Below are 26045 nucleotides of genomic sequence, written 5' to 3' on the forward strand. Positions count from 1 at the left end.
ATTAAGGAATAAATAAGTGACACAAATATGCTTTACATAGCCTACGTTATAATAATGTAGACTTTAGCCTTGTATGGTAATATAGATGTTCATAATTATAAAAAAAGGTGTACACTTTAACTGAAAAGTTTTAATATATGTTGAACTAATCTTGCTTTAATATTAAACTTATTTTTATTAAATTATTATTATTACTTTTTTTGTGAAACTAATCAAAGGTAGGATGTGATGAAGATGATGCTTTGCAGTTTTTCCCCAATAACTAAACATAAAAATGTTTGCCATCTAGTAGCCCACATGGTCACCACGCCGGTCGTGCTGGGGCCCTGCAGACGACCACCGGAGCAGAGGAGTCCCTCTGCCGCAGATCAAGCCACCGGGCCTTGAACCTGACCCCTTTGGGACCATATAGGGCGAGCTTGTCACATTGCATCCCCGCTGGCTCATTGTTTCAGCAGGAGTCCCTCAAAGCCCTGAGAGGGAGATAGATAGTGTGGCCGTCCATCCAATAAACCGCCTCTCTCCCCTCCACGATCCCCGCGGTGCTCCCGGTTTTGACACAGGAGACAAAACCCGCAAGAGAGGACTATGAATGGTAAAAGCACCGAGGAGGCCGAGTGAGAGCAAAAAGGAGGCGGCGTGGCTTTGTAGTCGGGGAGGAATGCGGAAATGTCCTCGCTCCGTGTCAAACCTCTCTGAAGGGGGTCAGGCCACATTCAGCCGGCGTGGGAAAGCCAGGCAGAGACGGAGCTCACAGGCGAGGAGCGGGGCTGCATTGCATAGGCCTATCCGGGGATATATGGAAGAAAAAAAAGAAGAAAGAAAGGAGAAAATCCAAAGAAGAGCGTGGTTTTTGGAGGGCTGTATCACGCGTTTGCCTTTGTCCTATGACCCCCCCATCCGACACCCCCTTCCCCTCCACACACCCCACACACACACAAAGTTGCAGTGAGAGTGTGTGTGAGTTTTTCGTGCACCACCTCCTCCCCCTGCTTCTCCTCCTCCCTCGTTGAGTGTCTTTGCCTGGGCTGGTGCAGTCTGAGGGATGGGGGATTAGAGCCTGCACCGTCCAACTACCTGTGTGGCCCCCGCATGGAGGACAGTGGACAGGGATGCGTTTGATGCAGGACATTTTTATCCGAAAAACGAATGCCTCCTCAGCATTTGATCGGACATGCCGACGTTACGACACTTTATTGACAACATAAACCAAGGTAAACACTGAGAGTGGGGGATATTTATGCCGAATTGTGTGCCAAAATGTTTTTTATCAGGCTAGAAATGTTGCATTACAATCCAATATCATTTTAGTAACTGAAAAGAGCATTTCCCTGGCTTGCTACTATTTAAATGAGCATTTTTGGGTCCACGCACAAATAAATTAGAAACAATTAGAGGGGGCTTTCCACGCTAATGAAAACACCTTTAAAACTCTGCTAATGCATTGTTTTACACTTTAACAACGACTTATTGTTTGAAACGCAAGTTTTAAAGTGTTTTAAAGGACTGTTGCTCTAGGAAGTCCAGACAATGCAATCACTAGACAGCCACGTGCTCGCAAAAGTTTGTGTCGCCTGAAACAGAAACGTTGATAAAGCACGACACGATAGGCTAAACGCTTGTTTTTCTAACAACTAAACACAGCTTCGTTCGTTAGGTTTGTGCTCTTGTTTGTGTGTTCTCTTTAAATGATTAATTTCCTTTAACAAAGTGAGAGAGCCCACATGAGCTGTAACAGCGTTGCATGTGGGGTTATTTCTGAATGCGTGTTTATTTGGTGCAAAACTATCTCAAACAACATGGTTAAATGTGGCTAATTTGAATTATTTTACATTACTTGGTGTAAGTGGTAGGAGGACATGAGTTTCAATGCGTAACAGGAGGAGGAGTGAAGTTGGGACGCAAACGGGGCTCTTGTGTTGATAGTCGGAATAAAACATGATGACAGTCCTGTTAATGCCTACCTGGAGCCCAGTTTGACCAAAACTGACAAAGATGGTGTCTTCCTCCATCTGTGTCTCCCTGTCATCTAGGCATTGCATGTGCCAACTTTTTTCTGTGAATATGCCTTTGTGAGAAACTCTCCGGCTCGTCACCCTCGCCGGGATTCCCCTCAATATTTTCACCGAGAGACGAGAAAAAAAATCAGCAAAAATGGACAAAGAAGGAGCTGGTACTCAATATGAACCCGTGGCCGAGATTGGAGAAGGCGCTTATGGGAAAGTGTACAAGGCGAGAGATTTGAAGAACGGGGGACGCTTTGTAGCCCTAAAAAGAGTCCGCGTCCAGACGGCGGAAGAGGGGATGCCTCTCTCTACCATCCGGGAGGTGGCGGTGCTGAGGCAGCTGGAAGCCTTTGAGCACCCCAATGTTGTCAGGTAAGTCAGGGGAGAGGTGGGTTGCCATGTGTATGTGTTTGTATGTCAGATAGAGATGCAGACAGTGTAAGATAAAAGTATTTTACGATAGAAACACACACTACTTTATGTTATATGGTCTAATGTGTCAACCACACTGCCTCCTATGACCTTAAGGTTAGGCAAACACTCATACTGCCCACTGTTTTTGCTTCAATTGTGTTTATGCTGACTCAGTGAAAATGGGGGTTGCATAACAATGTCTTGCCCCAGAACGTGGGACGTAATTGCACACCTTTCAGAGCATAACTTTTTCCATTTTCATCAACCAAGTCTTTATTGTTAGTTTCATTTCTAGTTAAAAACCTCCCTTTACATTGATGGACTTTAAAATGTGTTACCCCACTCATCTCTGGCTACATCCTACAAACTACTTGTCCCCGACAAAATGCTGGGTTGCAGAGTTATTTGAAGTATAATAATAAAAAAGTGGAAGTATTATAGTGTTTTAGGTTGCCAATACTCACGCAGTTATCAGTGATGAACGCACCTCAGCCTCGTCGTACCTTGCGTTTTCAGCCTTTCTAATAATTAGGCCTTTGCCAGTCTACACAATCAATTACATTTTCATATACCTGGCATTTAATTCAAAGTAGCCTAGAGCTGCAACTAAGTGCTTTTGAACTATAATTTAATCTACTATGTTCTCAACGAATGGCTTGGTTTATAAAACGAATAAAAGAGAATACATTCCAAAGTTGTGTTTTTAAATGTCTTGTCTTGGTAATTCAACACCCAAATATAATTGGTTTGATTTTAAGTTTCCTATTTTGGATGGTTGAAAACAGCGTTTTCAGCTATTTAGCATTAGATAAATTACTTAAACGATTAATCAGTTTAACAGGTTGAAGTTTACTTTTGATTGACTAATTGTCTTGTAATTCATTGTGTTGTCTGTAGAACGTATTTAGAGAAATTACAACATACCCCATCAAAATGTCCTAGACCCCACTAACGTCACAACTTCCCCAACAGAAAACCCAAGGTTATTCAGTTTAATATCAGGAAAGGCACAACATATATTCATATTTGAAAGACTGCAGGTAGTTCAAATGTAAAATTATACTGTTGGCAACTTCCTATTGATTAAATTAAAAATCATTACAGCTATAAAGTGAGTGCCTATTGTAGAATATTTGAAAGCAAGCACATTACAAGTTTGAAGCGTTTTTTATGTTCAATGTGAGTGTGTGCTCATCAATACTAATCTCTGCTGTCAAAGTGCCCTTTAGCCTGACTGTCTCACAGCTCACTTACTGTAAGATTGGATTCACTAAACTCCTTTTAGAGACAAGTTACTAACAGCCTAGCTTCCTCTGTGCCCCGCTGACAGAGGCCATTTTCTTTCAGTTTTGAAATGAATTGTTCTGTCGGAGGTCAGCAGTCAGATACTGCGTCACATGTTGGCACCAGCCAAGGAACTGACCTTGCTTGTGCTTTTTTTAATTTTGGAATATGGAGGGCTGTGGGATTGAAGGGGGAATCCCTAAATGAATTTCAGATGCATGGCTTGTGCTTCTGTGCATCTAACGATAATTCCCCTGTGCATAAATGAATAGTAGTGGATAATGGTTTTCTGTTAACAGGGTCACAATTTGCCTTATTTCTTACTGACAGACAAATAAATAATTGGCAATATGTTTTCTTAGGTCATTTTTATTAAGTGGTTGAGCACTCTTTGTGCACTATTGTGGAAGCATTAGTTGTAATAATATGCAGGGCTATTTGTTGCAATAAATCAATTCAAGAGTACAAACCATCTGCTCTTTGAACTATCAGAGCCAGTTTAGCCAAACAGCATAGCAAAGCAGTCCAGGCCAGGAAGGGTGCATTGTGGGCCTTCTGTGTGACTCCAGGCAACCCCTGGATGTTAGTAATGAGGCCCATTATTCATTCCATATGTTCAGTGTCTGCTGAGAGCCTCCATTGTAGCCCAACAATCGAGCCGTGAGGGGCGTTTAATCCCAGCGCTTCAAGAGGAGGGCGTCGTTTATTCTGTGACATCATGCACAGTACTAATACCTTGAATGAATCGCCTCTCACTGACTCCAGTATATCCAGGTCCGCTGATTACAAGGGTGTTGGCAGGAACGCACGATGCCTCGTTGGATAGGAATGGAAGCGTTTCCGGAGAGATTTACTCATTTCTTCACATGCTTCCATTTTAAACAGCTTATATAGATTAGCTAGTGATTTATAGTAACATATGCCCCGAAAAAGTATCAAATTATTGGACAGACATTGAGTTGGGCCACCATGAATTGATATTTTCAGCGATATTCATAATTGTATCTCTTTTAGCTATCAATATTGACTTCAATCCAATCAAGCGTTTTGAGGTTGGACGTTTAAACTGCGATACCCTCAACATTTTACATTTTAATAAAAAATGTTAAGGGTACCCATTGGGTTGGCACTATTAAAAGGCCAGAACAGAATGTATAACTTATTGTGTTATTGGGTCAATAAATATATCGCAGTCACAGGTTAAGTCTAAGTCATGGGAGATACAAATATTCGCCTTTGTGTTTTATAGCTTACAAATGTAATCTGTCTTTAGAAATCAGATTTACCATTTCATTGGCTTATTCATTTAGACAAACATTCCATACTTTAAAGTGTTACAGTAACCCATTATTTTGTATCCTTACACAACTTGTCAGATAGTAATCCATCATGGCTTTCTTCGTCTCCTGTGTTGTGGTGGGGAAAGATGCTGCCTCTGCAACAGCTACAAGGTCCAATCAACTTCCCATAGAGAATCAGGAGTTGTCATAGTGCTGGTTGAGGAATGCTGCTTGTGGTCCCCAAGCTCTTTGAAGGGGACATACTGGATAGCTTTTTTCAGCTTTTCACCAAAGCAAAGCCTGCCTTGGCAGGTCTGCCGAAATAATCTGGATTCTTGGCCTTAGTTTGTTGCCTAGTGAAACACAACCATAAAATCTGGTGTTTGGGGCCTAAATCTTTTAAACCATTGTAAAGAAGTACTTTTCCGTGCAACCTAATACAATGTTATCAGAGTTCCAGCACCACAGCATAATTCTGCTCTCCAAATGCGTACATTTTGCTATTGAAAGTTTCTTTAGAATAACCATAGCCAAGGGTCCAGACACAGGTTCTTGTCATAAAATTCAATGTCTAAGAATGGATGACTCTTAACTGTCCAACCACCATGACCTTTCCAACCCTCAGATGTTGAGGTTTTACTGGAAGTTTTTTTAGACAACATGTCCCTTGTGTCTTGTATATTTTGCTGCATCATAGGCTTTTTTTCTCATGCAGACATTTTGACCAGTCATAGCAGGAAACACATAGGCGTAACTAATAACATTAACGAGGGCTCCATTACATTAAGGTATTCCAGTAAGTCGTAAGTCATTAAAAATGTCATTAGTTACACCTCTGTTTGATTGACATGTCTACTGCTGGGTACGGAGTAACTCTCTCGGTCACTCTGTTTGCTTTAGACAGCACAGAATTGTACCTTTCTTTAATTTTGATTGTCCCATGTGTAAAATGTTTTTATTATACAAGAGACTGCATTTAGAAGCTTTTGACAGTGGAACCAAAAAATATGTGTTCATAAGCAATCGTGTTACAACAAAGTCAATCCTTTGCTTTAGCTATCTGTGCATATTACTATCTTTTAATTAACAATGCATCTGTCACTATAGAGCAGGGTACAAAGCACCATTTACTAGCTAAATGCTTCTAAAATATACAGATTGCTCATTTTATATATTGCCCCAAACATAAAAGTAATTATCTACAGATTGATTGGTCAAATGTGAACAAAACAAAAAAGGACATAATGCATTCCTCTACTGAGTAACGTTTTAAAAGTATATTTTGATAATTTTGAAGATAATGAGGCAAAACAATGAAATGCATTGAAAAAGGAAGAATACGCAAACAATGAAGACATGATAGCAAAGGGATATTCCGTTTTATTAGTTGGATTCAGAAGCTTTGTTGCAGCATGCTGAGTGGCGTTGACTAATTGAATCAATTGTGTTGATCTCTTCCACCTGTTACTCTTGTTCTAGGTTGTTCGATGTGTGTACAGTCTCTCGGACTGACCGAGAAACCAAGCTCACGCTGGTCTTTGAGCATGTGGATCAGGACCTGACCACCTATCTGGAGAAGGCCCCTGACCCCGGAGTACCACCTGAGACCATCAAGGTACCACTGCCATTGTTATCTTGAAGTACTAGAAGATCTGTCTTTAATGGCTGTGTGACTTGTGATTGCTTCACTATTGCAACATCACTGAGGAATACACAGTTGATATTTGTAGAAAGCACATTAACTTGATTTAAAATAAATGTTTACAGTTTCATTTAAGAATATAAGTAGTAAGCTATTAGCTAATACACTTGTGTCTCGCAGCTGTTCTGTTTAGTAATGAGTGGGTTTTCTTGGCCAGAGAGGACAGAGTGCAATTCCCTTTAAAACATCAGAGGTACCAGAGCATTTTGAAGGGCAGCACATGTGGCAGTTGGGCTCCAAATTAGAGGCTCCCAGTCTTCTCTATTTTCACTCTGCCCTCTCTTTCCAAGTTTACACTGTATTACAGATTGTAACAAAGAAAAAGTGTGAGAAACTAGCCTTTAAAATGGCCCCTTTTTTTGGGAATAAAAACAAGTTAATTTGAAGCCAACAATACTTCAGTGGTTCGACAGTGGTTCAAATGTACCTACTAAACTCAACAATACTATCGATTTCTCTAATTAATCAAAAAAAAATTCCCTGCGTTTCCATTTACAATCTGCCTAAAGGTCGGAAATGGACGTGTCTTATTTTAATCTTTCCCACACTCGTACCTTTTTCAAAATAACTTTATCCCATTTCACCCTACGGTCGAAAACTGTATAGTGTATAATATTGAAGAGATATATTTCTATATTTAGAGAGGCGGCCCTCTGAGTTTTAAGTGTCACAATGAAACAGAGAAGTTCTGGAAGCTAGAATAACCGTTTGTTTTCACCCCAGGGTCCGTTTATGGTTGAACGTTTTGTGTGGAGCTGTAGTATTTGTGAGATGCTTAGTTTGCAAGCGTAGACGAGTCAGGTAGATCACACCTGAGGCTCTCCCAGGTTTTTGCTGAAGTTCAAACTGTGTATGAGGCTTTAGTTTTCTATCAGTATCTCGCAGAGACGGAGTACTCGAGTCCTGGGTTGCGGTCGGATAATCCAAAAATCAGCTCCTAACGTCGAACCCTATCGTCTATTCCTTGACCTCTGAGTGAAACGTCACGGGGTTAAGGCATAGTGGATATGAGAATTCAAAAGGACTTAGGAGAAGAGACTGCGGTACTTTAGAGAATCCGACTGCACTTTCACTATCCGACGTGTTTATGATGCGCCAGCGGACCTCATAAATGTGCGTCTGCTGCTGTGGGGAAACTACAGTTTTTTTTATACAGCGAACTACAACATGGATGTACAATAAGAAGGAGGGACTACTGTAAACTCATCTAGAGACTCTGCACCGTGCTCTGATGCTGTTGTTTTATGCTTTATGAACGTGGACAACAGAGAAACATATTCTTCATGACCAAAGTTGGAATTAAAAAAAAAAAGGAAAGTGAAACTTATGCTCGTCACCCTCTCCCTCCGGTCCAAATTAATTAATACAAATGATCCCAATAGGTATGATTGTATGAACTATGAAAATATCTTAAAATAGATACAAATGTATTTATTATAAACGTTAGTCCAGAGCAACTTCCAGGTTAAAGACACCTGTGAATAAATGTGTATGAAAATGATGAATACACTAGATTTTCAAAAAGAAATATACACTACAGTGACATCTGGCGTCGTTTTTGTAAGAAATTTTCACTTCCGCATAAAAAAGCCTCGGCACGTGACCTCCCGCGTGTGACGTAACACGGGGGACACAAGGGGGAGAGCGGCCGGTGTAACGTATTAATAAACATGGATCCCAATGCTAGTTTCGACACAGAAGAAGTTGAACATGAATATTCGAATGCATATGACGGACCACAACCTTATAATTATGAGCCTGCTAGGCGTCCAAGAGACCAGGAGCAGCCAAGGATTAGAAGAAATAACGGCCATCGGAGAGAAATTGAGCTGTGGTGTGAGAAGAACCAGTGGAGAACTGGGCAGCTATCTTGGTGAGTGACCGGCGTTAGCTACAGAATGTTAGCTAACGTCACATCACAACATTGTAAAGTTAGCTATCATATATCAGGCTATAACTAAAGTAGCATTGATTATATAGTAACGTTACTGGCAGTACTGTTGATACTGATCCATAACAGAAACTAATGCGCAAGTATCAGCCTTATCTCGCGTTAGCTAATGCAACTCCACACTACGGTGCTGTGTATCGGAGGAGAGACGCGAGATACGGCTGGTACTTGACGATCTGGCGGAGAAAGGTTGTGGAGCCTCCGTTGATATGTCGTTGTAAATGGCTTGATGGAAAGCAGGTGTGTATTCGGGGAGGGTGCACAGCTGATTGCAGCAGGTGAGTGGAGGTTGAGCCGGGAGCCAGGAGTGACAGCCACCACGCACACACAAACAACACAGACAGGGGGAAACGAACAAACACAAAGGAGACGGCCGGAGCAGTACAGCCACCACAGCGTTACCTAATGCAATGTCTTACGGTGCCGTGTACCAGAGAGAGAGAGATCGAGAGAGAGAGAGATCGAGAGAGAGAGAGATCGAGAGAGAGAGATCGAGAGAGAGAGAGAGAGATCGAGAGAGAGAGAGGGAGAATTAATACGGTTTCCTGATAAAGCTGGAGAGTATGTGCTGCAGGGAGGTGGATGCACAACGCACCCAGGAACGAACGCTAGCTCCGGTCCTTTTTACTGTGGACTCGATGTCCTGGCAGGCTGGTATTTGTGCAACCTGCACAAACACAATACTGCACCATGATTACAAATGGTGAAATACAATGTAAAAATACCAAAAATTCCAGCTCCTTAAAACACAAGCGCTCTACTCAACGCAAATCTACTATACCCGCGGTCAGAGAGCGGAGATGTGTCCCCTGCGTGATGTAATATGACGCGTTTGACGTATGACCTTAAAAAAAAGCCGTTTTTAAGAGCAGAGCTCAAAATTGCTCCTTTCCCTCTGAATTCCTGCCCTTATGTCTCGTAAAACATATCAAATCCTGCATTCACTTTTTTAATTGTAATTTTCAAGCAAGTTTAAGCATAAATGTAGAAAAAAAAAAAACCTGCAAGATACTCTTTAACATCTATCACTGTATATCACCATTCAAACATCTTTTTAAAAAGTTGAACAAACCCCACACAGCTCAGTAAAGACTGTGAAATGTTGACTTTATTTGATAATTTCAGTAAAAACTAACATTCAAATTTCTCTTTTTGATTATAATACTGATGAACGTTCAAAACAAAGTACTTTGGCAACTTAACACATACGTTTTTAAAATGCTTAATAAGCACCGTAACTTTCATGATATAATTTATCGGTCATTACCGGTTGTTTCCGTGAACGGCCGACTGTTGTGTGACGGCAAATGCTGCAGCTGCAAGGCATTGTGGGGCAGCTTTTTCTCCTCTCCTTTCGTCAAGGGAGGTCCAGTGGTTGCTAAGCTAAAGGAGGTTATAAAGGAAGTTTGAAACCTCCTTTCCTATCATCCAGAGAATTCGAACGGCACTTATCATGGCTGCCACTGAGGGACTTCCGGATCATTTCACTCCGTTAAGAAGGTTCCTAAGCTAAATGGACTGGAGAGTGACTTGGACTCGTGAATTGGTGGCTTGACTACAACACTCTGTGCGGTTATGATTGTGTTGATCATGATTTTAGGCTCCAAATATTCCACTGCACATGAAAATGTTTACCTGACAATTATAATTTATTGCATTTCTGCCAATGAATGGATTTGTTGAGAGAAAATGTACCTGCAACTAATACATTAAGTGTTTGAGGTACTTGATTATTATTAAGGAGTCTTTTTTTTTTTATTTCTTAGCTTAGTTCAGTGGTTCTCAAACTTTTTCTGTCAGGCCCCCATTTTGGAGGAAAAAAAAAGTCGGGCCCCCCCAACACAAATCGTCATGTAATGGGCCAAGTTAACATTTATTAAAATACATCAATATGAACGTGAGCATTCCTTTAAAAAAAATAACACCAGAAGCTAACAACAACGATCTCCGGTACCGGTGCGCTCTCTCTCGCTGGCGCACGCACACAAAATGGCTCGTTCCACACACACACAGAGCCGAGCTTGAATGAAACAGAGACCCAGACGTACTTGTACTGTACTGTAGCATATTATTTTCAAGTCAATAATTTTTCAAATTATTCTTTTTTTTTTTTGTCATAACTATTTTACCTCCTGGTCCCTTGCGCCCCATCCCCCCCCCCCCCCCCCCCCCCCCCCCCCCCCTGTCATGCCTCCCACTTTGAGCAAACACTGGCTTAGGTCAACCAGAAAAAAAAAGAAATATGCCGCCTCTTGCTCCTGGCTTTTTTTTTTAGATAAAAAACGCATTTTAGAAAATAATTGTTATTGGTCTTTTATTGTAACCATTTTAATGTTCATGAGGTGTTTATTTGTTCATTTTAATTGTACTCGTTAAGTGATAAGTTGATTAAGTTGTTACTCGGTTAAAAGAAAATGAACTGTCACTTTTGATAATTGAGTAATCAGCCTCTTTCTTAATTTAGCTTTGTTGTTAATCGGGTGCATCCACAATCCAAAGATGTTTTGTTCTGAGGCAACAATCAAGTGCAGGCCTAAACACCTGTTGTCCTACAAAATGGTGAAGCACAGTATGTGTTCAAATGGGGACCTCAGCAGATGTTTTTGGAAAGTTTATTTATGGCACTTGATTGTACACACAAAATGAAGGAAGTTGTGTTTAGAAGGAAAAAAGACAATAAATGGATGAGAGGTTCAAATACAGTTTACTCTCATAACCCTGCACACCTGGCTAGTTGCTCTGCAAAGAGGACATCTTTGTCAGTTTCATAAATAACCCAACTTGTTAAACACATCTCTCCCACTAACTATGATTCTGGAAAATTTCTTGGGAAGAGGTTTCCAGCACTGTACAGAAAACACTTTGAAGCATACGGCCCCCTTATAATCCCCCTCCTTCTGTTGCTTTCTCCTAACATCCATACAGCTGACGCCTTGAGGGGACAGAAAGACAATGATCAAGTGAAGAGATGACACAGGCACCATCCCCTGTTATTTCTAGGACAGTGGACACTGCACAGTAACACCCCCCTTCCCTGCAACTTAATTTGCCCTCGGCTAAAGCAGATGACACCAGATAGGGGATCAAAGTCCAACAGTCCCAAGTTTATCAACTCTGTGCACATCTCAATAATGTATTATCTGTTCTATAGTGTCACCCTTAAAAACCCTAACCCAAACAAACATTCACCTTCAGCCAAAGACCAAAAAAAGCATACTTTTCCTTTAAAATCAATCCACCCCCAGCACCAGGCACCCCACTCTGCCCCTGTCCTTTTTGGCCCCCCACCCTCCACCACCCACTCAGTCTTACTCAGACTCTAAACCCACCACATGGTCATTGATGAAAGAGGTCCTCCTCCAGGAATCAAATGAGCTGGAAGGACATCAAGGAGCCGCGCTGCCCCAGCCTCAGTGCTCCTCCGCCGGGCCAGCACTTGGGTCTCACCCACCCTCCTCCTCCGCCATCGTCCAAGCCACCACAGCTCTATTCTCTGGGCCCATAAAGGGGGGAGGTTAATGAAGCATGGGGAGGGAATTACACTAACGCTAACCGGCAGATGTCCCATATTGTGCAGAGCTACAATAAACAATATGGCTGCCTCTGGTACATTTGCATTAGAAAAGGAGGTGCACTCAGAAAGCCGTGTTTTGACTGCAACTACTTTTTTCCTGGTCCTCCTGCTTTTTCTGGTTTGGATCTGTTGTCTTTTTTGTGTATTTTCTGTTTCCTCCTGGCCAACTTGTTTGTTGTTTTTTAAGTTTGGAGTGCTGCCAGTTGAAGACAGTTGTGTGTTGAGCAAGTCTTGTGCTGCTGAAATCAACTTTGTGAGGCTAAAAGATTGTTCAATGTGGTCTTCGGTGCAATATGTGGCCCTAAAACTTGTGGCAGTATTACTTTTGCTATTCTTAAACTATTATATTATTGCATTGCAGTTCCAATATGCTGTTGAACATGGGTGGAATGTCTTCCCATAACTCAGTTGTGAAGGTAATCGATACAACAGAGATGATGACACTAAGGCCAACGGGGCCACGATTGTTTGTGTGTTTGTCCAAGAGTCACACTTCTGAGATAATTAGTGTTTACTAGGAAATGCTGCTGAAAGGAAGCATGGTGAAATCGCTATTTAAAGCGTAGAGGAACTGATGGAGGGTGGGGGGGCATGCTATTGTGTCAACCCCCCCTCCAAACACACACAAAAAATAACCAACTGCCTGCGTCTCTCCTATGGCCCTGTTTGTCTGCTGCCCTCTGTGCTGGGTCATGGCTGGATGGAGATGTAGAAAGGAAGGTCTGTTTATGCATCCTGCCTGCCCTTGGTCAGAGGACACACACACACACACACACACACACACACACACACACACACACACACACACACACACACACACACACACACACACACACACACAGTCTGAGGTGCCGCCTCTCACAAATAGAAAAGTAGATAGACACATTATGTTAACGCAGCGTCAGAGGGACACCCAGTTTGTGTGTACACATCACTCCCCATCTCCACAGCATTGTGTGGGGCGTCCCGTCTCTTCCACTATGGCCGGCACAGCAGCCAGCCCCGCGCCGTTTGCTAATGTTTTCTGCTTGAGTGTGCAGACCCCTTTGACTCACTCACCAGCTGGTCGGCCGCTGAATAGAGCAGCGGGCTCAGGTCCATGTCACTTTTGAGGTCTTGGCGAAGGCTTTTTGTGGTTTGAGTTGGGGGCATTTGTGTTTGTGTTTTGGGGGGGCTGTACAGGCCAGGATACAACGAACCCCACCAGCATTGTAGCATTTTCATTTACAAATGACTCTCTTTTCTAACAGACTTCAATACTTCCATACGCAGACTACATATTTATCTGTCTGGGCCTTTGGCTCTACCTAGACTTCATTATATCGAACAATACAGACCATAGCTCTGCCAAAACTGCCAGGCCACAATCCCTTGTAATGACATGTTATTTGTCTACAGGTGCGGGACCTGTTTTGAGAGTGGTTCGGTATGAAAAGAACAAGTCTAAGCTGGTTTTGTACATAGTTCATCTGTGTTACTTGTGCAAGTGTGTCATGGACACAGTGAGGTCAGCTTTTGGGCATTAAAACAGAACAAGCGCCAATTAACTCGGAGCCGGACAGCTGCTGAGAAACAGAGATCCATGCTTGTTCAGAACGGGGCCTCTTCCTGCCTCTATCATGAATGTGTGTCAGTTATCAAGCATCTGCTGCAGTTGACAAAAGACACAGGCCTCCTCTAGTTAACTCCCTCCATACCATGGTCTCTCAGCCTTTAGACTTCTCAATGCAGAGTCTTTCAGGCCTTTGCTTGCATGGTTGACATTGGAATTCATTTAAATGTTAAATTGAGAGGTGTGGGGTCATGAAGCCATCTGTCTTTGACCTTTTGAAAGGACAAGTACGACTGAACGTTTGGAAGACGAATTTGTCTTGTGACACTACCTTTTTTCAAAAAAGTGTTATCACACTTCAACCATCTGGAGTATTTGGTTTCTTGAGTGTCACACTCATTGTCATTTCATCAGCACGGCTACAATATCGTAAAGCTTAGATCATGGCATAGGATCTTCACTTTATAGATTCTGTATTTCTGTAATGTTTGTGTAAATCCCCCTCCCTTTCTCTTCTTAGTCTTTCTGTTTTGTTTCCTACAGGATATGATGTACCAGCTGCTCCAGGGGCTGGACTTCCTGCACTCCCATCGCGTGGTTCACCGTGACCTGAAGCCCCAGAACATCCTGGTCACCAGCGGAGGTCAGATCAAACTGGCCGACTTTGGTCTCGCCCGCATTTACAGCTTCCAGATGGCCCTCACCTCTGTGGTGAGTGATGTTGTTGATATTTCTCAACTCATTATGGCTCATCCAATAGTTCCTTGAAATGGAGTGACTCAAAACAAACAGTCCCAAACCAGTGATCCTACAGGTTCACAGATTGAGGCCCAGAGGCTATTATTGCTGGGTCAGATACACTAATGGATTATGAAAGGGTAATATTGATCTGATATATTGGTTTTACTAAAGCAGTGCATTTGATGTATCCACAGAGTCTGAAGGTTTTTAGCCACTTATTAATAGATGACATAGCAATCAAATGACATATTCGTGTGTGTTTCGAAACAGGCACATTTCTTTTGAGAGAAACAGCTAATTTAGATGTTACATCGCACCCGTAAGTCATTTGTCCCCTCTTTTTTTTATGTAAAGATACACATAACACGAAAGATAAGTGACAAATACAAATCTATACAATAAGTATCAAGTGAGATAATAACTCAATCGCAGTGGCGAACCATGTCTATCACAACTGGACCTTCTGTGGACATACCTCCCCCTCCTTTTATGAAGTATTAATCGTACAAAGGTCAGTTTTATACAAGTAGAAGTGTGTATTTACCTGGTAGTAGGCTGTCAGTAATGGCTACGCCTCTCTATTTGGACTGATAGATCTCGGCAGACTGGCAACTAAAAAGTAGCTCTCGGTTCAGAAAAAGTTGGGCACCCCTGATCTAGATCCTCTGTCTCGAGCCAGTTAACTAGCGGGCCTTCTAGAGTACCCTGGAACCGAGGGAAACTCTGAAAGAACACGCCCATTGGCTACAAATCAATATATGATTGGTTGATCAAACTGTCAGTCCAAATGTACGCTCTCATTCAGTGCAACGGCCAGGGCATTCTATCAAGGATATAGAATACCTTGGTTGAAGGATATTCTACCCGGAGACCCAGAACAAGATCTGATTGGTTGCTTTCTTTTCTAACACAAAACCAGTGAAATGCGTAGTGCATGGTCCGAGAAGGACAAACAAATCAACGTAACACTGTAATATTACAGATCAACAACACAGATACGATTCTCATTTATTCCTTTCATATACATTTTATTTATATAATTAAATCGATTTTTTGTTTGTTTTATCTGAGTGTTCCAGGGTATTCTCTGAATAAGGCCCTCACGGTTCGCCACTGCTCAATCGATGAACTTATGCAATACAAATAAACTTTAATTACCCCACTCTTTCCTTGAAAATGCACTCTAGAATTTTTAATTACATTATCAAACGTATTACTCATTTCCTTTTGCGCATTACTCACCAAAAACATTAGTGTGTGCATGTATGCTTCTGTCATTGCAAATTAAAATGTTGCAAGCTTATGCCATTCTCTCACACACACACACACACACACACACACACACACACACACACACACACACACACACACACACACACACACACACACACACACACACACACACACACACACACACAGCCTTGCATTACACTCCCATCTCCAGAGAGTTGGATGAAAAGCATCTAATGTGATGGAGGGGGCACTTACAGGGCATCAGCGGGTAGCTCTGCTGCAATGTGCCAAATGATAGGGTTTCTCTGTGTAAAGTGAGAGCCAAGGGCCCCCGTGCTCTGTCTCAGGAATCCCTCAGTGGCTGCTGCAGACAGGGATGGGACAGACGAGAAGAGACAGACACCCCTCCCTTTTCACAGTCGGCACTTTGATGTCCAACTGTTGAGCTCTGGGCTCTGATGACCAGATAAAATAGAGAGGGAGACTGAAAGGGGTCTTTGGAAGAGCTTGAAACAGGGAGAGATTAGACTTTTAAGATTAAGTTAGCCAGCAACAGTAGCTCTGTAGCTTGTTATAAGACACAATTTACTAAAGAGAAGAAGGTTTTCTTATTGGACCTCACATTCAGACAGATGTATGCCTTTTAGCTTCTTTTGTTCATCAACCTGACAAGTCTAGACCCCTCTGGTTTTATTTTTGTTTGGGTATTGTATGGCAGCAATTTTATACGTTGTTTTTCAATGGAGGATAACCTTTCAGGACAGGCTTTCTTGTTAGTTTTCAAATAATGTACCCCTAACAGACAAAACATTTTTAACACTGATACTAAATTCAATGTGAAATATACTGTGCCACGAAGACAATGCAACTTTTTTATGGCAAGTTAATAAAACTCATGGGAACTTAAGTCAGGCTCATCAAAAATATTTGCAGCATATGGCCATCTGAAGTCAATATAAACATCCTTTGGGTGAAAAATGCTAACTTTAATTATATTATATTGTCATTGGGCAACAAAATGAGAAGCCAGGCTACTGACATGCATACTGTATTTCTTGGCAAAGGAAGAAATGACAAGGAAAAGTAGTCATCGTGGGCTTAAAAAAAAAGTATAAAAGAATGAGTGATGGAAGTGAGTGAGGAATTACAGTTTTAATTGGAATTGTTCACATATTTGATCACAGATTATTGCAGTGTAATGAAGGTGTTAATGATAAAAAGTGAATATGAGGTTGCATTATTAAGACAGCAGTTATTAGGATTAGTGCTGCGTACCGGTACGCCGAACCGGTACTGGACTTGTAAAAAGTTTCGGTTCAAGTCCGGTTAAAACCGGAACGTCGGGAACCGGTACTTACGTATATTCTCCTTTTTGTTCTAAACCATCTAAAACCTTCCATAGATCGAGAAATTTGCGCTGAGAAAAGACGAAAAACATTGTTTTGGCTTCTGATATGGCGGCCATTACTGAGCTCACGAAGTCTCGCAAAATATCGCAACTGCTCGCGAGATCTGTGTGACGTCAAGGGACGCTGGACACTGACAGCGTGGGATGCTGGTTGCCATATTTGGTAGTGTAGCTAAGCTAACTCCTTTGTATGTATGGTGATATAGTGTCTGCCGAAAGAGCAACACTTCACCCAGACAATGTCAATATGTTGTTGTTCTTGAACAAGAACACATAGACTTGTACTCTTGCATATTGAGTCTTGTATGTACATCACTATGTATGTAGTTGTGTAGTTAGTAAGTAACACATGTAGAGTTCTAGAAAAGACATGGTGTAGACACAAGTTGGAAGGGGGCACAGAAAAACTGACAAGTTTGAATTTGAGTTGATTATGAGTTTATTTTCAATTGATAATTAGCTCACAGTAAGTTCACTTTAGTTACTCAGACCACTTGACACAAATCCGGACTTATAAGTCCGGACTTGAACCTGAATGTGAGTCCAGGTACACAGCACTAATTAGGATGGACTGATTAATATCTGCATTAGAATTGTCAGACATTTATTTTCTTGTTGTGATCATTAGTTTCAAAATGTAGACTTTATTTCTCCTAGGCTCTTTTTCTGTTGGAGTAATGTGTGACTGCATTAAACTGTAATTTCTCCTTTTTTAAAAACATACTTTTTTATGATTCAGATAAAGTCAGTATGTCTCCCAGGTCATTTCAGGAAATGATCGTTCAGATTGATGAAAATACACCTTTAACTCTCATAGGAAGACGTACCTAACCAAAGCATTTACATAATGTTACACAATATTAAGTGTGTGTGGTTTCACTTTGTGTAGTTAAACTTCATTTATGACTAGACGTGACACTTTTTCTCGAGGGAAGAATACTTAACGGGGAATTCACCTTGTACGTGTGAGCGACAAATCTCAAGCCCCGAAACCACTCAAGCACACACAGAGGCACTTAACATGACTGTGTTTTTGCACAATCTCACACACATTTATTTCCAGACTGGGCCACAAATGAGATGGAGGTAAAGTGCGAGTATGCGTGTGTTAGTGCATGCATGCTCTCGTGCTGCAATGTGGGCACGGGATCTTTGCTTCTAGATTAACTTTCCTGTGTCTGGAAAACCCCTATCAGTCCAACACACAATCTCCATTCATCCATTCAGTATTTCCTCTTGCTAATAAAAGCAGATAATCTACACTGTATGCAGCGCACATGTTCACCAGTACACACGGCATTGAAGAGGACCTTCCCCTTTGCCAAACAGACAAGCAGTTGCTTATTTAGTCACCTAATGCCACCGTTACTGGCAGACAGATGGGCTTTGGAGAACTGCTGTTGCTTAAGCGAATAAGACACTTCTCTCTCACTTTCAAAGTGATTCATTTAGCACTTCTACAATGACAAAATGGCTGAAGTGAGCATTTGCATAATTTGTCAAAGAGTCCCTCGCTCCCCCCTCTAACTGCTTATCTGCTGATAATTTACCAGCATTGCTTGAACTTCCCTTTTTGAGATGACTTTGCTTTCTCACCTAGCCACATGCCGAGTTGTTCATGTCATTTATAAAATAAATGTGATATTTGTGTGTATAGAAACGTGTGTGATGGAGTCTGGTTAATTTGCACTTGCATGATTGCTTGTGACTGATGGCCTCATCTGCATCACCCGCAAACCATGTAGCACATATTTCCCCCTCCCCGAAAGAGAGGGAGCGGGAGCTAAGGAGGGAGGGAGACCACCCATTGGGTTGGTACTGGGGTCCAGATTAGGCCGCCCCTGGCAGTCCCTGGAGGTCCGTTGCTTTGTTGATGGTTTTTTAATGACCCCAGTCAGGCTACAGGCTCATTGTGCTGCCTTGAGTGACAGGCAGATGGGACAAGCTGATGGGTTAATCTGACATACCAGAAAACAGAGAAGGGTCTTTTTTCTATCCATCTCATTGAGATCCCATTTCTGCTTAAGCGGTCCCGGGGAAGCAGTTTCTTTTGATCTCCTTTTTTAAATTTTGAATAAATGCAACAGTAAAACCAAAAAGTCTACAGTGTTACTAAAACTCACACAAGTTTAAAAAAAACTACTTATTAACAAAAGAATACGGTTTATAACTTGGGCTTGACTGATCAAAGACCCAAGGAAATCTTTCATCGTTTGACTTGAACCCATGCAATTAAAGTAGGGGGACACATTCCTAAAACATCTTAAGTATCAGTATTAGCTTGCCAAGGGTGCAGAGTTCTTGTCTAAGTTCTCACTAGCTCCTAACTTTGGGAAGAAGTTAGATCTAGCCTAGGACTGACATTTATTTAGACCTGCTGAAAATGTGTCCACAGACATGGCCTAACCTAAAGTGACTGGAGGCTGGAGCTTGGTTTGCTTTTCATCTTCACCAGCAACATATTGGCAACCTTTTGTAACACAAGGCTGACAGGAAGGTCCCATGAAACACATTAGCTTCCGCTCTCATTCATGTCATGTGCATGTCGTTGCCTGTCAAATTAGATTTGGAAAACCAAGGGGAATGGCACCAGTCTATTCTTTTAGCACTTGTTGTTTTAACTCATGTTTTTCTAGTTCTAAACCAAAATAAACCGAGTTGACTTAATTCACAGGCGATGACTAGATAAGCTTATTAGTGAAGAATTTGTTTTTGTCTTGCCTCCGAGCTTATCTTGAGGATGTTATTGAGTCAAAGGGAATTTTATGACTCTGCAGTCCTGCTGCTTTCCTGACTTATTCCGCAAATAAAACATGTATTTTATGTGATCAAAAGAACCAATTATCTTTGGCAGTCACCGTCATAGTTTCCTGTAAACTCTGTTAGTTGGTGACATGCAGAAGATTCAAATAGTTACCTGATTAAAGGTATTTCCCCCACTCTTTCCCCTGGTTCCTCTGCTTATAGCCCTCCCACTACGCTTACCAGAATAAGACACCCATATCTCAAACGACATTAAACAAATTGAAACCAGATTTCCTGCCCGTGCTCAAACAGCGGACAGGCTTTTACAATATAAAGCTTTCAAGGGCAGTCAGACTCTGCAGTCTGGATCTGTAAATTCATTATGAATGTGTTTCCTATTTAAAGCACTAGCTTGACTGAATGTAAGTTAACAATCTGTGGGTGTTGGTTTAGGGCAAGTGAAGATTGGTGTGTTCTCACTTATCACAGTTTATTGCGAGATAGTGTTGATTATGCACATGATATGTCTTAAAGTTGGCAAACCACATGCTTTTTGATGTTAGCTCTTTTGGCACTTGGTTTTTATAATGAAGCTTTTTTTTACCATTTTTACATTAATGATTTTGAGCAAATTTCAAGACTCACAAAACACTGACATGCTTCACTAGAATCCCTTGTAATGCAACAGTCTTAAGGCACACTGATGACACTGAACTGGACTTGTATTCCTTCTTTTGCCAGACAATGTGTTTTTACTCTGGACAGACAGAAAGAAGGAAAGAAAGGTAGGCAGGGATAGGGGAGGGGGGAACCTTGCACTGCACGCAGGAGAGCACGTGCAGCACACTCTGGGAATGTTTAGATATCTCCTCAAACAGCTTCGCATGGGAAAAAATAAAAAGTCTTCCTCTATGCTTTGACTGCAGCCGGCTGGAGCAAAGGGGCTGGCCTCAATTTGACATAAGCAAACACACACACAGAGTTCACACATATGTAGGAACAGGGATAAACTGTACATACAAGTAAGACAATCACATTGTATTTAATGTTGGCACACACTTTATACACACTTTTACATTCACATTCTAAGTCATGGTTTGCCTGTGCGTCCTGATTATGTTTGTGGGATAGAGCACACACACTCTCCTGAACTTCACTGAATTAATCGTTGATGGTCTCTTGGCGATGCTCCAGGTGGGGAAAAGGCTGTGTGTGTGTGTGTGTGTGTGTGTGTGTGTGTGTGTGTGTGTGTGTGTGTGTGTGTGTGTGTGTGTGTGTGTGTGTGTGTGTGTGTGTGTGTGTGTGTGTGTGTGTGTGTGTGTGTGTGTGTGTGTGTGTGTGTGTGTGTGTGTGTGTGTGTGTGTGTGTGTGTGTGTGTGTGTGTGTGTGTGTGTGTGTGTGTGTGTGTGTGTGTGTGTGTGTGTGTGTGTGTACTCCCGCACACACCGGCATCTGGATATTAAAGCCTTGTCTGTACCAGCAAGAGGAAGAGGAGGGGGAAAAAAAGAGAAAAAATTACAGCATATATCAGGAATTTTCCAGCTAATGATGTGCGGATGTGGTAGCACTGGGGAGAGAGAGAGCCACTGACTGTGCTGTCTTTGTTTCGCTCGCCGAGGGCCCCATGCTGCATTCCTGTACTCTGTGCATACTTTGGCAACAGTTGTAGTGCTCCTTTTTTCTGTTTTACTGTATACAGTTTGTGTGCTGCTCTTGCACTTTTCTTTCCAGCCTTGTAGCTCTCCCTCCCTCAGACTCTACGTTTCCCCATCATCTCCTTTTTTAAATACCATGTCTCTCTCGCCTTCCTTATTTCCTTTCTTGGCCTGGTGCAGCTGCATTGTTAGGACAGTAAATTGTCCGTTTTGCAAAACAAGAGAAAGAGGGAAAGTGAGGGAGGAGTGAAATAATGGTGTTTACAACATGGCTGACTGCTAGAGCTTCCAATGGGGCCTCTCTGGAGACACAACATTACAGCCATAGCTCCACTGTACTCCGAGAGTGCATAGTTCTGCTCATATTATTATAACATCCGCTCTCCTTCTCCCATATGTGGCCTGCCTATACACTCTGGAGGCTTTATCGGTTTTCCTTCCTTGGATGCACATAGAAAGACTTTACTTTGTGGTGAATTGCTTCCGGAAAGAATGTAGTCTATTCTAGCCTTAAAGTCTTAGAGTAAGAAACATTCGAGCAATAACCTAGAGGGTATTAACTTTACTGCACGTTTATTCCACGTCATTCAGTGAGCCATTCCTGCCTGTAGCGAATCAAACAATTGTGTGTGTGTGTGTGTGTTTTTTCATCCTGGGCTTCCTCAGTGAGAGGGAATGTAAACACGGGCCCCCGGCCAGGCTCCATCAGCCCCACTGCCTCCGGCGCTGCAGCCTTAAGCCCCGGCCTCATCCTCATGGCATCAGGTCACTGTAAAGGTCCTCATGGGGAGGGACAGAAAAATGTTTGTCATGGTAGCAGTGGAGAGTGCAACCCCAACCACCCAACATAATATGCCCTTCATTTAAAGAATAATTCAGGTTTATGGGCTTCCAAGGGGGCCAACTTGTAAAAAAGGACAGCTGGCTAACACACTGCGAAATAAGACCCAAGTTCCTTTAAACATCAAACACATACTGCAGATAACTTTTTGTACATTTGCAGACACACAGCACTTGGCCCTGATGCACATGAATCCAGGCTAAAGCAGGTGCTCTACTTAAGTCACTTGCAAGTATTCACACAAACAAAAATAAAACCAACGCCCCCACGCTCACATGCATGGATCACCAGGATAACATCAGAATCAGAACACCTTATTTCGTCCCACAGAGGGGAAAGTGACATTGTTACAGCTAAATAAGAGGCATGCATACAATATTAGAGATAGAAATGACACAAATAACAATAAGTAAAGGAAGAGTATCTTTTTATAATTAATAAAATAAGTGTAGCATGTAGAAGTAGTGATAACAATTGTCAATAGCAGCATTGTCATACTCGTGCACAGTTCGCTGGTGGCACAGGTCCCATGGAGCTATTCAGACAGGCTTGGAGGTCCAGCCCAGGAGGTCTGGAGGTCCTCGGGCCAGGAGAAGTCATTTCCTCCCTGAAGCGGAGCGGGGAGCAGCAGTGAGGGCCAAGGAGGAGGAGGAGGAGGAGGATGGTGATGGTGGTGTTGGTGAGGGGGAGGATGCTCTCAGCAGAAAGGAATTCCCAGAATGTCGTCCTTTAATCTGGAGTCAGCCTCACACACACACACTCTCTCTCTCTCTCTCTCTCTAACTCTCTTTTTCTCTCCCATTGCTTTATCTGACCTCCTCTGGCTTTTCTGTTACTATGCGGAAGGGAAGGGAAGAAAGGTGTCAGATAGGCGGGAGACAGATTGAAAAAGCAGCTGACCTAAGTAGAGCAACACACTGTATCGAAAGAGTTAAACCGCTGACTCCCCTTCTCTGTGTCTGATTGTCCTACATACTGTATGTATCGCTGTTTCCCTGCAGCCTGTACAGAAAAGGGAGAGCAGGGGTGGGTTAATGAAGGGATGCGTGAAGCAGAACAGAGAATGAGAAGGGTGAGAAGAGACTAAGAAAGAAGGAATGCAAACGTGGTCGGAAGAAGAGGAAGGACAGAAAGAAGCTTATAACAACAATTGGGGAAGGTTTCTTTTTACAACAGTCTTAGTGTTGTTACAATCATCTCCATGAAAACAGTTATTAAGTGAATGTGTTTAGGCCTCCACTCAAAGCACTTTCAGAGTTATAGTTTGAAAGTATTCAGTAAAACAGACTTGAGACTTCTTTCAAACGGAGAGTTGGCCATTTTATGGATAGTGTGAAACTGTGTGTGATCAAAATGCATTCATGGATATTACAGTCTCTTAAAATGTTGTATCTAGACTTTACTGCATTTCAGGCATGTGTGTTTTACAGACTCATGGGCTTTCAGAAACAGACAGAGAAAGAAGGATGCTAAAAGAGAAGGGAGAGGGATTGCAAGATAGAGGGAAGAGGTGGAGAGAAAAAGGGTGAGGATAAATTGGTAAGGGAAAAGCAGTGATTACAGCAGATCGGATCCTTCTAAAAAAGTGCTTGTGTATCCACTCTGTCTTATGTAGCTTATTCATAAATTACTCACTCGTACTATATAAAAATGCAAGCATACATTTGTTACCCTTTTTTTTTTAAACTAAGAACAAACAGGATAAGGTAACACACAGTTTGGAAATATCGAGAGACGGACTCATGTATTGCCTCTTTAATGATTATTTACATTAGAGAAATTGTAGATAGAAGTTCTATCCCTTAATGGAAAAAAATTGAATGAAAGACCCCCCCCCCCCCCCCCCTGCAATAGCTGCTACATGCTACAAAAAGGGTTTCCTGCAGTGTAAGTAGTCGGGGTGTAATCTGATTGCTGTATGTTTTAAAAGTATCTATCTTCCGGTGTCTGACTTGATGCATATGTGATATAAAAGACTTCATCTGCACTTGTGGCCAGGTTTCTAGTAACTGTATTGCAGTGAGGCGGATATACCCCGAGCTCTAGGTCTGTGGTTCTTCCTAGAAGGCTTTACGTGTGCGTATGTGTTCACGCAAGCCCTGCATTTTGACTGCAGGTCTTCCAACTCCATGCAGACTGAACTTAAACACATTTGAGCCTGCAGCTGCAAGAGTGCAAGGATCATGGTTTCGTGTAGATCCATGCTCAATAAAAAGTTTGGGTTGGTATGAGAGATGGAAATATGATGTGCCCGATCTACGGTAGATATCAAGCTGAAAACTTAGTTTAAATCAAAGAATGTAAGAAATCATTCCTGAATCCTAACAAATTAAAGCAAGTCATCATCGGATTTTCCTGTGTTGAAAGAAATATGAATGACCTTTTGTTGCCTGAATATAGAGGCAGCTGTGCAACCTCCATTCATGTTTTTCTTTGAGGTTTCACTGTTTTAAAAATCTTCAATGACCCAAGCACTCATTCTGTAGACTCTCTGTTCATGTCACAAATCTGGTCACATGGCTCAGCCAACATCTCAGCCAACTCGCCTCAACTTCCTCCCTATTTCCACTGAAGCAGGAGATGAGAAAGTGTCACACTTCTGCAAAATGCAGACCTCGGCTCTATTAATAGCGTCATTCAGTTTAGAAGAACAAAATGTGACCAAACTTTTTATTCCTCTTATCGGTCTCTGTTAAGTGCCATAATCCGAGCTCAGGGTTATGTCTGTTCATTTTCTCCAGTTTGCCTCAGGTGTTCAAAAACGTTCCCTTTGCACTATAACTATAACGTCTCTTTTATGATAGAATTCTTACTTTGTCCAGGGGTGGATTGGTAATATACAATTGCTGCTTTGTGATGCAATTCACGTTCATTGGCATTTAAACCTTTGCCATATAGCAGAATACGGTCATATTAGGAAAGGATATTGGGCGGGAAAATAATATCTCTATCACAAGTGGCTTATCAAATTCTTTCAAAAAATATAACTAAACTATAGCTCTTTCAAAAATAATACCATCGGTTTGTTTCTATCATTTATCCAAACAGATGTTTAAAAATGACTTAAATGGCTTTTTCTATATTGACAGTTTGAGAAGGAATGAAACTTAGTTACGACATTTTGAGACTGTAATCTGTAAATGCTAAAATCAATATGCTAATGTGCTCACATTGTCAATGATGCACTTTAAAGGAGACCTATCATGCTATATTTGAATAATATATTGTAGGGCCATACCTATATAAGGTATTTTATACGTTTTTTTTTTTTTTCAAAATACAAAACAGATCATGCATTTTAGCCATGCCTCATTTTGCTCTATTTTCCTGTCCTCCACCCTGTCTTTGCATGCGCTGCAGCTGACCACGCCCCCCTGCAAAGGAGGGGGCCGAGTCACGAGCGTCCTGTTACCATGCCACGGCAACCTCTCATTCCCCTGATAGGTGTAGAGTTGGCCATATAAGGCGGAGCTCCTTGTCACTGACGACTATTTTCAAATCTGTATCAGTCTGTATCAGATCCTTTGCAGCCCAGTTTTTAGAGATTTGGGTATGGAGGAAAAGAGAGACGGTTGTGTTTTCTGACACTTGGTGAGTTCCCTGACACACCGGGGACACATATTCATGTAGAAAAGACGTACAAAAGTGCATTTTGCATG

General features: G+C 41.9%; 1 protein-coding gene across 1 annotated transcript in view; it reads left to right on the top strand.

The window, feature by feature from the left end:
- The first annotated feature begins 277 nt into the window (after nucleotides 1-277).
- The window catches only part of cdk6 (cyclin dependent kinase 6), a 35744-nt gene continuing 9976 nt past the window's right edge, over nucleotides 278-26045 (top strand). Inside the window, exons 1-4 of the mRNA XM_079653267.1 lie at nucleotides 278-1214; nucleotides 2034-2378; nucleotides 6464-6599; nucleotides 14307-14474. Coding sequence (XP_079509393.1) covers nucleotides 2155-2378; nucleotides 6464-6599; nucleotides 14307-14474 — 528 coding nt within the window. The 5' untranslated portion in view covers nucleotides 278-1214; nucleotides 2034-2154. The remainder of the gene's footprint in view (nucleotides 1215-2033; nucleotides 2379-6463; nucleotides 6600-14306; nucleotides 14475-26045) is intronic.

This window comes from Notothenia rossii, assembly GCF_949606895.1.
Source record: "Notothenia rossii genome assembly, chromosome: 10".
Taxonomy (NCBI): Eukaryota; Metazoa; Chordata; class Actinopteri; order Perciformes; family Nototheniidae; genus Notothenia; species Notothenia rossii.